The sequence below is a fragment of the Salvelinus fontinalis genome, chromosome 13 (genome assembly GCF_029448725.1).
Source record: "Salvelinus fontinalis isolate EN_2023a chromosome 13, ASM2944872v1, whole genome shotgun sequence".
In the NCBI taxonomy this organism is placed as follows: Eukaryota; Metazoa; Chordata; class Actinopteri; order Salmoniformes; family Salmonidae; genus Salvelinus; species Salvelinus fontinalis.
In genome coordinates, this window is record NC_074677.1 from 31,159,969 (window position 1) to 31,175,311 (window position 15,343).

The 15,343-nt window shown below is 40.4% G+C and overlaps 1 protein-coding gene across 7 annotated transcripts in view; it reads right to left on the reverse strand.

The window, feature by feature from the left end:
* LOC129868437 (neural cell adhesion molecule 1-like) overlaps window positions 1-15,343 on the reverse strand; it is a 341,207-nt gene that overhangs the window by 24,955 nt on the left and 300,909 nt on the right. For 4 of the 7 annotated variants that reach the window (XM_055942410.1, XM_055942408.1, XM_055942412.1 and 1 more), the window contains 2 exons: window positions 9,318-9,365; window positions 339-463 (listed from right to left, as the gene is read on the reverse strand). In XM_055942410.1, the coding sequence (XP_055798385.1) occupies window positions 339-463; window positions 9,318-9,365 (173 nt within the window). The remainder of the gene's footprint in view (window positions 1-338; window positions 464-9,317; window positions 9,366-15,343) is intronic. The other 3 variants (XM_055942409.1, XM_055942413.1, XM_055942415.1) reach the window with 1 other exon arrangement.

Below are 15,343 nucleotides of genomic sequence, written 5' to 3' on the forward strand. Positions count from 1 at the left end.
AGCAAACTGCCCATCACTTTATATCACTGTAAAATGTTTCTATGCATTCACACTTTTTTGGCCATCCATGAATCTCCCTACATGAATCCCTAACCATTTATCAATCTAGGCATAAACACAATAGTGATCTGTTGTCAATCTGTTCAAATCATGTGATCCATTCCTCAGTTTTTCATATGTATATCCATAAGTCTATGTGCGTTTTGCTAAACTGAAATCATCACAGTACAATCAAACAGGGGAGATACGTAATAAATACTCTGAAAATCCTATTTTGGGGGAAAACCAGGAAGGAAAGCGGTATACACAGCGTTACCTCCTTGTCCTGTCATACTCACAGCCCTGTATCTGATCAGGTAATGTTTGATGGGCGAGCCCCCATCGTCCTGCTTGATCCAGTTGACCTTGAGGGCGTTGCCCATGGTCTGCAGCTTGCTTTCCAGCTTAGGGGGACTGGGCTCCCCTAAACGGGACATAGCGGGATACAGCGGTCAGTCAGTTACCATGGCAACGACCTACATGCTCAGCTCAGTCTCCTGCCCTTGGCCCTTAATGCAGGTGGCATGGCTGAATGCATCTGTCCCTCATCAAAGCCCATTGTTGGAGAACCAACACACGTCCCCATCCTGCCCCATTGCTTTAGGAGCCCAAATCACTGTGGGATACACACTTAATGCCAATCCCTTGTCTCTGGTTTTTGTGTATTTACTGCTTTAAATGTCGTACATCTAGACCACAAATGGATTGTCTTTACAGTAGCAGAGGATGTTACAAGACGATACAATTAAGTTTTGTCCCTCAGACTCAAGGGCGATTTTATGACAGAGGGACAGTGAGGGCAGTGGGTAGTGGGGTGAGGGCCGTGGGTAGTGGGGTGAGCCGGTGGGGAGATGTAATTCTCCTTCAGGAGCAGCTCGTTATCTGGCCTCTCCTCCAGGCTAATGACAGGGACACAGGCTAATTAGCCTCCTCGTCTTGATTAGACATGTTACTCTATTACATTTAATAACATAATCGTGATCTGCTGGGAAGGGAGGGTCGGTGTGTTCCAGCATGTGTACAGTATGTGTGTGTGCACCTTTTGAGAGTGCCTGTGTTCGTGTCTAATGATGTTAGCGTTCAAATTTACAGCCATGTCACCTCAGTCAAAGAGAGTTTAGGGAGGAGACTTCAATCACCATACCTCATTCATCATGGGCACATTGGTTACACACAGTTAGCGGTGTGAATATGCTATTAAAATAACTCATGCAGAACACAGCATGTTACATACAGCTCCAGTATTCTACTCCCCACTATCACTAACCGCCCAAAAGGTGGTATCAGGTTTCAATTGGCTGCTGCAGCACATCTGCAATGTACACCGAACTGTTTGTTTTTTGCTGAGATCAAAGGAGATGATTTACTGTCCCATTTGTATGTCTTTTTTTCCTGAAATGTTGCAGTCAGACACCCTGACCTTAGGTCACAACTGGTACAAGTTTTGAAGCTCAGTGCCATGCTTGAGGGAGCATTGTTGCCCATGATCACCCTGATGATATTTATCCACCATTGAACTCTGAGAGTGGATCATTCTCACAGAGGGCAGTGAAAGAGCAGTAGACAACAGAAATGGTTCCAGGCAGGAGAAATGGTTCCAGTGCAGGAGGGAATATTAATGTTGGACTTTCAATTATACTTCAGCATGGAAGTCTGTTTGGACCACCTCCTTTGACTTCAACCAAAATAACGTAAGAAAAATAAGAAATCATAGGGTTAAAGACAGACAGTTGAAACCTGCTCCACTTTTGCCCACCCGATCAAGTGGATCTTGGCCTAAAGCTCCCTGACTTCAACCTGACTGAATCCTATGATGATTGGATTTTTCATTATCCTCTACCTTGGCCCTGAAAAGCTGAGTACTTTCTTTCATTTTTATTTAAATTGAGTTGTATCTTAATTAATGACACTTCAAACATTAATTGCAGGGATTACCCAATTAGTCAATTAGGCATGCGTGAAGGCACTTGTTCTTGATCTCAGATTATCTGATTACATTCTCTTGAAAATGCATTAGAATAAATAGTCTTGGAGTAATAAGCATGATATGATGCCGGAATTGAAATAAACAGGGTTAGTGATAAGAAAAAGCAGTCAAAATGGTGGCATGTACAGAGAGTTATATTCATAGTTTATCCAGTCATGAGCATCATTCCCAGTTAGGTGAGGTTTTTCCAAATGCTAAGAAGAAAGAAGAGCCATTAAGGTTATACATGAATTAGCGATATTAACAAAAACATGCTCTATCATGCAAACACCGCTTTTATTCAATATGTAGTGATTCGGGTATATTTTGAAGTATCAATTTGTGATAGTCGCATGATCATCCCCATTTTCATCTGATGCAACAATAACTCAACCTTTTTATTGGTCTCCCTAAATAAATACTGTACAGATAGCATTACTTTAAGTGTGTCTGCACAGTAGTGCATATATTCATCATATCAATTTCTGAATGTTACATTAGACAAAAAGGTTTTATTTGTCAGATCCTTTACTCTAACTGACATGAACTGACATGGTTAAAGGCAATTATGCTCTGGAGTAAATAAAACTTGAGCTACCTTCCCTGAATCACCTAAATTATTATTCACTTTTCCAACTCTTTTAAAGACATCCCCGCATGTGTGAACAAATTAGCTTATTGATAGGTTTGTTGTGCCCAAATGCAATGGAAGGATTATTGTCACACCAGATGGGTTAAAGAACTCATGAATTGTAAATGGGACTGTAAGTTTTCAGTCTGTATCAATACATGTGAATAACACAGAGGCACTCTGGAAGACAAACACAGACAGACAGACAGGACATACATGCAGACAGACTAGAACTTTCTGTCTGGTGAGACAGTAGAAAAGAAACAAGGGAGTTGGAGGAAAGAGGAGTGAACTTGCATGCATGCAGTAATATGGGGTGAATACCACTGTTAGTCTGTCCAGAAAAGCATTCTGGGAGACAGAGTTTGAAAAGGAATTAACTCCATGGATGAGTAGGTCAATCCAGGTAAATAAAATTCAATGAGAGTGCGATGCAGTTGCTATAGGTGATGGTTTCAAAAAAGTGCTTTAAAAATATGTTCTGTTTGCATATGATAGCCATCGGCGGCACCAAAAAAGAAAACTCTAGAAAATACATCAGGGTTAGAGGTCAATCATTTGCTTATCTCCAACTTCATTATGTAATGCTCACTGATAGCTATATAGCAGCATATGTACTATATTATGTGATGTATAGCTTTTAAGAAGGCAATGAGGGAAATATACACCTCTCAGAAAAAACGTGAATTATACCCTCTCTCTTAGTGGGATACCAAGTCTACATACAATTGTAGTAATATTATTGGATAGAATGCAGGTTGACCTAAGGTCAAAATCTATTCAATGGTTGCTCTCTATTGTTCTATCAAAGTAGATTATTTTAGCTTAAAATCAAATCTAGTTTCCCACTGATGCTTATTGATATAATACGAATTGACCAAACAGAACAAAAAAAATTACCTTCTGTTCACCAACGAAGACGACATCATCAGCACCATGCAAGAGCCACATGACAAAGTCATATGATACGCAGGCACATGATTGGTTGAAAGGAAAGTGGGGGGGGGGGGGGTCACATGGAAAATACAAAACATTTTTTAAATGATGTAAACATGGGTAAGATACAAAACAATAAGAAAGTTAAAGACAAAATGATACAAAACAGAAACACAAATGACAAAAAGAAATACATAAGTTCACAACAGAACTTCTTTACACATCAAATAGACATAGAAAACATGTACAGCAACTAGATACATGAAGCATTTTAAAGACATCCAGTTTCGGGTTTTCAGTGTATTGAATAGATATGTCATGACCAGGAATAAGCAGGCTCATATACGCAGGCTAAGATATGTCACTGTAATGTTTTTGTGTGAACTAGATGCCAATTCCATGAAATGCTGTCCGTCCAAAATTGCCTCATGCATCTTTCTTTGAAACAGTATTTCCTCTGGACTGGAATTTTTCATACTCTATTTCTACACAAACAAAATAATGGCTTTGTATAAGACTGTAGCATATATTTAGGTAAACTCTTGACCTTAAAGGGTCTTCATAGAACCTTGTTTTCTGTGTACATTGTACATTTTGGCTCCAACCAAGTTGTGTAAAAGAAAAGAAAACCAGAGGAAACTCTGCAGTATTGACAATACTGATTGACAAAGCACATTGTCAAATGTCATATGTGCAACTAAATATGGTATATGACAACAACAATATGACCACATTTGCAGGTGGGGGGGTTGATCAGCAACAGATGAGATAGCTAAATGAGATAGCTGAAGTCCTCACACATTGTAGAACTTTAGGATACATACTGTATCTCTGAGGTCATATTGTCAAAATATATGGCCTCGATGTATGAGAATGCAGAATAAACCCATACCATAGTATAAAGTCCCATACTTTAAGAAATAATGTTCAATATGTTCATAGAGGAAATAAACATGAATCATAGCAACACTGAGTGGACTCTGAACCTCGTTTAATCAATTATAAACATCATTAGACATGTAACATACATGTAACAAATTCCCAATCTGGCCCTCAAACCATCATGGTCACCTAATAATCCCCAGTTTACAATTGGCTCATTCATCCCCCTCCTCTCCCCTGTAACTATTCCCCAGGTCGTTGCTGCAAATGAGAACGTGTTCTCAGTCAACTTACCTGGTAAAATAACGGTAAAAAAAAAAATAATACTTACTCCAATTACCTGGTATCAAATGCATATAAGGAACGCACACTTGTTAACACACCTGAAGCCTTGAGGAAAAATCCCTCATGCCATTTTTCACATTTAGCTAACTAGAATACTAATCACACGTGAAGGCAATCAGTATTGAATAATTACTGATTTGTTAATATTAGTTACATAGAGCCTATAAGCTCTACAACTTATCATTCTACAGGTGAGTCAAAATCGAATTAGTAACTAATAGAGCATTGTTATTATACAGCTGTTATATGATGTATATTGGTTAGCCTGGTACATGACCTACAAAATAGTTCCTCAGGCTTCCTTATATTTTTCACAGTAGATAGATACCAGCAATTCAACAAATAGCACACACACACACACACACACACACACACACACACACACACACACACACACACACACACACACACACACACACACACACACACACACACACACACACACACACACACACACACACACACACACACACACACACACACACACACACACACACACGAGGACCCAATGTTGACCCATAGCAGCTTCCTAATTTACAGCCAATCAAATCACCTATGTTTATCCTAACAATACCTTAGGGAAACCTGATTTACCTTTCCCGAACATGTATGTAGCCTTTACCTATCCCAAGAGCATGAAACATATGGCTAGGTTACCAATGTGGGAACTTCAAAATCCTCATTAAAACACACTATCCTGCAAACAAACCACGTTTTCTAATCAATAAAAAAATGATCTCACCAGTAACTGTCATCAACAACCATGAGTCTCAGTAACATGATATAAAAGAGCATAGCTTTATCTTATAATAAGAAGTTGCTCATCCATGCCTCTCATTCTTTGCCACCTGAGCATTTTTATTTTATCCCTCCCTTTCTTCCTTCTCTTTTCATGAGTCACAGGATTATGTTAGGACAGATTAACATCCCTACTGTTTGGTATTCATAAATCTGTTAAAGATACTGGGAAAATTAAAGTCCTGGGCCCAGTTTCACAAAAGCATCTTAAGGCTAAACTCATCGTTAGAACCTTCGTAGGAGCATCGTTAAATCACCGAGCTGTTCCCCAAAAACATCATTATTAACGTTGTACTTGAAAACGCTCGGAATCTAACGCCTGCATTAGACCACTCTTAGAACAGCTAAATGCATCATTATATGCTTTTTTTGCCCTCCCGCGTCATTTTATACACAGAAGATCTCCGCTGAACATAGAATCACATACGTTATCCGTCTATCTGTGACTAGCGATAATTTGTTGACTACAAATACAAAGTTACCAATGTATTTGCAATTGATACAAACAAGCGACGTATAAAAATATGATTTAAATGAAAACCCGAGATGACTGCATTAAAATATAAACAGTAGGCTATAGGCCTATTTCAATCATGTTGAAATACACTTAGTGTTCAATTAATTTAGATATATTTTGCTACTTGTAGACTACTGTCTGTCATTTGTAATGTGTAGCCTAACATGTGCGCAATGATGTGCCAAATTGGTGATTTAGTAGGCATTTTTATTGGGAAGCATTAAAATAAGCCGCCTCAATATTTGCAGCTGTAGGTGGTAATATCTCTTTAGGAGCTGATCCGTTGTCAGTATTGTGAAATAATTCTAATGTTAAGGAAATATTTGAATGGGGAAAGCTGATCCAGATCAGCGCTCCATTTCTTTCAATCCTATCAGTATCGACACACGCTCTAACGACGCACTTAGTGACCGTTCTCTGCGTGGTGTTTTGGGAAACGCATGTTACATCTTCGACTGTTTGTAAGAAAGATACATTGTTAAAACACTCGTAAGCCTAAATTCATTGCTATCAGGAAACCGGGCCCAGCTGTCTGTTTTCAACGCTATCTGGTCTTCATGTTATTTATTGTATTACTATCACTATAGCCATGCTCCAGAGCACAGCATGCTGCCGGAAGCACAACATTGTCCAATTGAAAGTAGCAGACACTGTCACCCTCTCTTTAAAAAAAAATCAAAGATCAGTTATCTTTCAGAAATCCCCAGTCTGTCAGAATAATCTGTTTTGTTTTTCTGTCTGTCAAACCAGGCTCCCTTAGACACAAGTACACTATATATACAAAAGTATGTGGACACCCCTTCAAATGAGTGTATTCGGCTATTTCAGTCACACCCGTTGCTGACAGGTGTATAAAATCAAGCACCTAGCCATGCAATCTCCATAGACAAACATTGGCAGTAGAATGGCCTTACTGAAGAGCTCAGTGACTTTCAATGTGGCACCGTCATAGGATACCACCTTTCCAGCAAGTCAGTTCGTCAAATTTCTGCCCTGCTCGAGTTGGGTCAACTGTAAGTGCTGTTATTGTGAAGGGGAAACATCTAGGAGCAACAACGGCTCAGCCGCAAAGTGGTAGGCCACACAAGCTCAGAGAACGGGACCGCCGAGTGCTGAAGCGTGTAGTGTGTAAAAATCGTCTGTCCTAGGTTGCAACACTCACTACGGAGATCAAAACATCCTCTGGAAGCAACGTCAGCACAAGAACTGTTCATCAGGAGCTTCATGAAATGGGTTTCCATGGCCGAGCAGGGCACACAAGCCTAAGATCACAATGCGCAATCGGCTGGAGTGGTGTAAAGCTCGCCACCATTGGACACTGGAGCAGTGGAAATGTGTTCTTTGGAGTGATTAATCACGCTTCACCATCTGGCAGTCCGACGGACGAATCTTGGTTTGGCGGATGCCAGGAGCTACCTGCTCGTATGCATAGTGCTAACTGTAAAGTTTGTTGGAGGAGGAATAATGGTCTGGGGCTGTTTTTCATGGTTCGGACTAGGACCGTTAGATCAAGTGAAGGGAAATCTTAACAGTACAGCATACAATGACATTCTAGACGATTCTGTGCTTCCAACCTTGTGGCAACAGTTTGGGGAAGGCGCTTTCTTGTTTCAGCATGACAATGCCCCCGTGCACAAAGCGAGGTCCATACAGAAGTGGTTTGTCGAGATCAGTATGGAAGAACTTGACTGGCCTGCACAGAGCCCTGACCTCAACCCCATCGAACACCTTTGGAAAGAATTGGAACGACGACTGCGAGCCAGGCATAGGCGCCCAACATCAGTGGCCAACCTCACTAATGCTCTTGTGGCCCTCCTTCCAAGAAGAGTGGGAGGCTGTTATAGCAGCAAAGGAGGGACCAACTCCATGTTAATGACCATGATTTTGGAATGAGATGTTCGGCGAGCAGGTGTCCACATACCTCTGGTCATGTAGTGTATATGAAATGCACTCTGTCATGGTTAGCCATGGAACACCCCAAATATTATCTGACGTCATTGTCAATACCATAGCCACCGGGGGAAAGACAGAAGAAAGACAGAGAATGGAATGTACAAAATAAGGAGACTAGCTATATATCTAAAGGGCAGAGAAGCTCTAGGTGTGCTAAAGCTAATGGTGGAGATGTTAGTTAATGGCCGGACGGTAACTCCCTTCTTTAGACTAATCAGACAACATGCAGCAGTGTTAGCTAATGTTACAGTGATCAATCCTGTAATCAGATGTGTGCTGCATGCTGCACTGCACTGCTTCGACATTAAAGAAGAATGTCTGTAAAACCCACTCTAAATTCCTTGAAATCAAACACACGCCAAACTGGGGGGGGGCCGATACCAAAAGCACAGTGTTTTGTAATACATGCGTTTGGGGTTAACTGAATTCATATCAAGTAGAGGGCAACCTGTTTTAAGTAGAGGGCAACCTGTTTTAAATAGAGGGCAACCTGTTTTAAGTAGAGGGCAACCTGTTTTAAATAGAGGGCAACCTGTTTTAAGTAGAGGGCAACCTGTTTTAAGTAGAGGGCAACCTGTTTTAAGTAGAGGGCAACCTGTTTTAAGTAGAGGGCAACCTGTTTTAAGTAGAGGGCAACCTGTTTTAAGTAGAGGGCAACCTGTTTTAAGTAGAGGGCAACCTGTTTTAAATAGAGGGCAACCTGTTTTAAGTAGAGGGCAACCTGTTTTAAGTAGAGGGCAACCTGTTTTAAGTGGAGGGCAACCTGTTTTAAGTAGAGGGCAACCTGTTTTAAGTAGAGGGCAACCTGTTTTAAGTAGAGGGCAACCTGTTTTAAGTGGAGGGCAACCTGTTTTAAGTAGAGGGCAACCTGTTTTAAGTAGAGGGCAACCTGTTTTAAGTAGAGGGCAACCTGTTTTAAGTAGAGGGCAACCTGTTTTAAGTAGAGGGCAACCTGTTTTAAGTAGAGGGCAACCTGTTTTAAGTGGAGGGCAACCTGTTTTAAGTAGAGGGCAACCTGTTTCTTGCTGGCTGAGGTTAGTCAGTGGAACTATACTAAGGTTTGAAGCAGTGAGCAGAGTCAGTGACTGCCTGACTGTCTCTCTGTATCACTGACCAACCCTATAACTAATAACAGTACATCAGTAGCTCCTCGTCTCTGAAGCCGAGCGAGTAGCACTAAGCAGTGGTGAGACCAAGCAGGCATAGAGAGGGAGATTGGGGGGTAGAGGGAGACACACCGGCATACTCACTAAGGGCTGCACTGGTTGAAGGAATGAAGGTTGGTGTCACTGACGAAACTGCAAGATGGTGAAAACATGGTGAGAGGTGCCCGCGATTCCCCAGAGAGGGCAGTGCAAGTCGTTAGTGTTACAGACGACTGAACGTCCTGATGGCAGAGCACCCCCTCGGTACACATCAGTCATCCACTGGCACCACCACACCATAGAGCGTCATATCGACTTTCACATAAGGCTTATGCTGAGCAGCATGAAACACCTCATGAACAAGAGCACTTCAAAATCTTGATGTACAGTACAACATCACATTCATCATAAGAATGCGTCATTCCACAGGTCTGCTCATACCATTACCTGAGATGCTTCTATTATGGAACGTATTTAACTGTGTTTTATCATTAAAATCAGCTGGAACCTACATTGTACTGTATTAAACTAAAGTTTCACACTCACTGTAATAAACTAAAGTTTCACACTCATTTAACGTACATTATCATATTCTTATCTTCATTAGGAACACCAGCAGGTAGCCCTGTAAATTCTAAATACATATTGACCTCCCCACATTAAAATTCCTAAGAGCAGAAGATGAGTTTCCATAAGCCTTGTTTGAAGCAGGTTGTATAGCTGTTGGTCTATGTTCGACAATTATCATTAGAATTGAACCCACGCTATCAACACAAACACAATTCATTCCAACCAAGCTGCTTTCTCAAGATAATCATGAGTCATTACCCACAAGGTAGGTGTTCTTGTAAGAACCACAGATTTGTGCAGACTCATGACAATGAAAATGTATCATTGGTAGTCAGCTGAAAATAGTTATATGAAAAACTATTCTCTTGTATGACTCAATTAACTGTGAACATCTAAAATCTTGTTATTAGTGACAAAAGCATATTGTGCAAGTGAACCATAAAATGGACTATCAATGCCTAATTTACCAGGCTCTATTTGTACACAAGTGAGGGTAGAACTGTCTAAGGGAACCTAAGTTATTGCTTCAAGTGGGTCAGGCTTTCCTTAGATATACTGTAAATGAGGTGAGGAATGGTATGGCAGACAAAGGCACCAAATGATAAAAGTAACACTGCGGCCATTAACAGAACAACTCCACCCAGATTGAAAAAGACTTGGTAGAACACTGTCAATTTAAAAAGGAGAAATGTTTTAATTTGGAAGTAGAGCAGCATTGCAGAAAGCAATAATCCATTCCACAAATCTTTGAAAAAAGCATGCCTTCTTTTGTCATGATATTTGCAAGAAATGCTCATAAGCTATCGACTTCGCAAAGAAGCTTCACACTGCTTGACTGCCTTTAAGTTGTCATCAGTTCAGAAACAGAAGTACAATCAGAAATTCACAATAGAGTTGTTTCACCGGTTAGAATTTGAGTGATAATCCGTCTTGCATGAGCAGGCCAGCAACTATGTCTGGCAAACCGCAGATATTGCAAACCACATATTTGTGGTAAGGTCCATGGCAGATAATACATTTTGAGAGAATGCAAAAATGACCTAAAGAAAAATCTTCTCAACCTTTTAATTATTAATAGGGATTCGGTCCGCACAAGCGTGCTGGGGAGAGACGGACGCTTAGAGCAGACTGGAAATCACATTTTGGATAGCTACATAATAACCAATAAACATTATATTTTTGTTTCACTGCAATTGCATAAAAGCTGAGAGGCAGACGAGGTATTTATAGCCAGGTTTCCATGGTGCCATAGCCAAGGCACATCATGTTAGAAGGGTTTCTGAAAAACCAATTAGTTGAAAAATGCCAAGAGACAGGGAGAAAGAGGCTGAGCCATCCCTTAGAAAGGCATACTCACTCTTCAATTACGTCAGATCACCAGCTGGAAAGCTGCGTGAGTGTGTAGGGAGCATTTTGTGAGGTAGCTGCTGTTGTATATGTAATTTGAGGTGTGGTTGCTGACGTTAGAACAGTCTCCATAGTTCCTTCCACCACCTCAGCCTCGACCACCATGGCCGGCTTACTGGTGACTTCCTCTACCTACAGAGGTAAGACCCCCTTATACATGCAATCTACAGAGTTGTCCTCAAGGCTATTGCCATGGGTCACTGGGTCTCTGTTGCCTTGACCGGAGCAAGGCTCTGTGTTGTCATGGCAACAAGGAGGGGCCCTTCTAAAGGAACAGCTGTGTTACCCGCTGCCCTCTGTGGGTCATCGGGTGGAGTCCCTAGAGAATCGTCATATCCCTTTGCAGGTTCTGTGGACACCTGGCTTACCTCTTATTCTAGTAGGACTTCTATAAGGGTGGTTGTGGACACTATGGACTTTTAATTGTTTTAACTTGGGTCACTGTATTTCAAAAACTAAGACATGTCTTCTGTACCCAATTGATGGAGACACTGTGTAGAACAATGGCATGACACAGAAATGTACAAGAGAGCATTCACTATGGCCCATCTTGTAAACCCTGAGTCCTCCTAAATTAGTACTATGACACACACGCCTGCACACACAAACTAATTAAAGGAGATTAGTTTAAAACTTGTATAACATAATTATATATTATATATATTAAAAAGATCTATATGTTTTTAAAGTAATTATTTAATTATATGCCATTTAATATCAACAGCTTTTGTCTAGATTTACAAGTTGTCCCTTACACCCTGGAAATACAGTAGTATTGTAACTGCATACAGCAACAGAGAAGACTAAAGTCTATGCCATCCCTGTGCTCCTGGCTAGTCATGCAGGCCCTGGTGAATGTTAAGTGTGTGTTTGGAGTGTTCAAACCATTATCCCACCAATCACCTCTCCCATCCAGGCAGGTTAACCTCCACAATAAAAACAGATGCTGGTATCCATCTTCTCCAAACATAACCACATAAAAGAATCAGCATAATTATGAGATATTGTCTTTGTTGCGCTTCTCTGCCTTTTGTACTAGGGTCTTATGAGGGGGAAAAATAGGCTTCTCTGTAATGGTGCCTCACACTGTCATGGCTGAACAGAGATGCAATAAACCCGGGGGAAAAGCTGATGCCCGGTGAATTAGGGATGCCTTAAAGGGATACTTCAGAATTTTGTCAATTTTTGCCAGAGTCAGATTAGTTTGTGGATACCATTTTTATGTCTCGCGTGCAGTTTGAAGGAAGTTGCTGACTAGTGTTAGTGCAATTGCTAACTAGCATTAGTGCAATGACTGGAAGTCTATGGTAACTGATATCATACTAGTAGATACAATAGACGTCCAGTCATTGTGCTAATGCTAGTTAGCATTGGCTCACGAAACTACCACTTAACTTCCTTCATACTGGATGCAGATTGCCAAAATCCCAAAGTATCCCTTTATGAACGGCAACAAACCATCAAACCCAACCACGGCTGGATCCTGTCTGTTGCCGATGTCTCAGGCTACATTTAAATTGTGCCACATAAACAATGAGTCATCATTGAGAAACTAATGGCACTGAATATTTATATTTCCCTTTGGCTGATAATGCGGCTCAGTTCTTTGTCTTTGTTTGTATACGCTGCTGTATGGGCAAAAACACTGTCCAACATGTTGTTATTGCTCATTATGTTCATATGAATTACTGAGTATCTGTACAATTGGCTAAGGATTGAGTGACTATTTGAAGTCAATCAGGGGTCAATCAGTTCACTGTACAAAGGGAGAGGGGACAAGATGCACACGGGAGAAGCAATTGCCTAAAAATGAGCTATGGAATTGCACGGTACATGGTCACTCATGTATTACACGCTCAAAGTCTGCTTAGAAACTACAATATGACTAAAACAAACCTGAGTCCACGTTAGAGTAATGAAATGGTATGCCGTCTGGAAATGTTTGAGACAAGAGTTATTGTGTGAGCGTTTTAACTTATTGAAAGCAAATACCAAATGCCCCAATCAAAGCTTTGAGGTAATGGCCAAGTAGAATTCTTAATTCAAATAGATAACGAAACAAAGCTAATTCAATTGTCCATTGAAAATATGTTTTTTTCATCTATACAACTAGCAATTGTTAATTCAGTTTTTTACATAAATGTTTAAAATAAATAGATGAAATGAAAACAAAAGTCAAAGAAAAGGAAGCAAAGACAGGGAGATGAGAAACTTACTTGTGAAAGTATAGCCTGAGAAGTCCAATTGAACAAAAATAGATGGGTAAACATGAACAAAATCAGAAGAAACAGAAACAATTAAAACAGAAATGTACAAAAATGGTAGAAGGTGACTGTCCTGTCACTTCACAACTAAATATGAACCATGACAAACAGTGATAATGGGATAGTTCACTTTGGTAAAGTATACAGTGCCTTCAGAAAGTATTCACGCATCTTGATCTATTCCACATTATGTTGTGTTACAGCCTGAATTCAAAATGGATTAAAAACATCTACACACAATACCCTATTATGACAAATTGAAAACAAGTTTTTAGAATTTTTTGCAAATGTATTGAAAATGAAATACAGAAATATCAAATTTACAAAAATAGATGGTTTACAAATTCTGTCACATTTGTTGTTGATCATTGCTTGACAAACATTTTCAGGTCTTGCCATAGATTTTCAGGACGATTTAAGTCAAAACTGTAACCTGGTCACTCAGGAACATTCACGGTTTTCTTGGTTGGCAACTCTAGTTGGCCTTGTGTTTTAGGTTATTGTCCTTCTGAAAGGTGAATTAATCTCCCAGTGTCCAGAGGAAAGCAGACTGAACCAGGTTTTCCTCTAGGATTTTGCTTGTGCTTAGCTCCATTCTGTTTATTTTTTATCCTGAAAAACTTCCCAGTCCTTAACAATTACAACAACACCCATAAGATGATGCAGCCACCACTATGCTTAAACATATGGAGAGTGGTACTCAGTAATGTGTTGTATTGGATTTGCCCCAAACATAACACTTTGTATTAAGGACAAAAAATGAATTGCTTTGCCCCAACTTTGTTGCAAACAGGATGCATGTTTTGGAATATTGTTTATTATGTAAAGGCTTCCTTCCTTCCTTAGGTTAGTATTGTGGAGTACTACAATGTTGTTGATCCAGCCTCAGTTTTCTCCTGTTACAGCCATTAAACTAACTGTTTTAATTAACCATTGGCCTCATGGTGAAATCCCTGAGCAGTTTCCTTCCTTTGTTTTTACACTGAACAAAAATATAAATGCAACATCTAAGATGTTAGTCCCATGTTTCATGAGTTGCAATAAAAAAAATCACAGAAATGTTCCATACGCACAAAAAAGGTTCTCACATTTTGTGCACAAATTTGTTTACATCCCTGTTAGTTAGTATTTATCCTTTGCCAAGATAATCCATCCACCTGACAGGTAAGGCATATCAAAAAGCTGATTAAACAGCATGATCATTACACGGAGGGGGGGGGGGGGTCTTGCTGAGTATTTCTGTCTGTAATAAAGCCCTTTTGTGGGGAAAAACTAATTCTGATTGGCTGTGGGTGGGTGGGCGTATGCCCTCCAAGGCCCATCCACGGCTGCACCCTCGCCCAGTCATGTGAAATCCATAGATTAGGGCCTAATTTATTTATTTCAAATGACTGATTTCGTTATATGAACTGCAACTCAGTAAAATCTTTGAAATTGTTGCATTTATATTTTTGTTCAGTATATTTAACCCTTACTTTACCAGTTAAGTTGACTGAGAACACATTCTCATCTACAGCAACAACCTGGGGATCAGTTACAGGGGAGAGGAGGGGGGATGAATGAGCCAATTGAAAGCTGGGGATGGTTAGGTGGTCATGATGGTATGAGGGCAAGATTGGGAATTAAGCCCAATAAGTGCCATGGTATCTTTAATGACCACAGAGAGTCAGGACAAAATACACCACCTTACACAGGCCAATGGGGCATTGGGATATTTTTAATTTTCAGACCAGAGGAAAGAGTGCCTCCTACTGGCCCTCCAACAGCAACTGGGGTCCCATCCAGGGACCAACCAGAATCAACCCTGCTTAGTTTCAGAGAAAAACCAGCAGAGGGATGCAGGGTGCTATGCTGCTCTCTTTGTAATGACTGGGTATATTGATACACCAT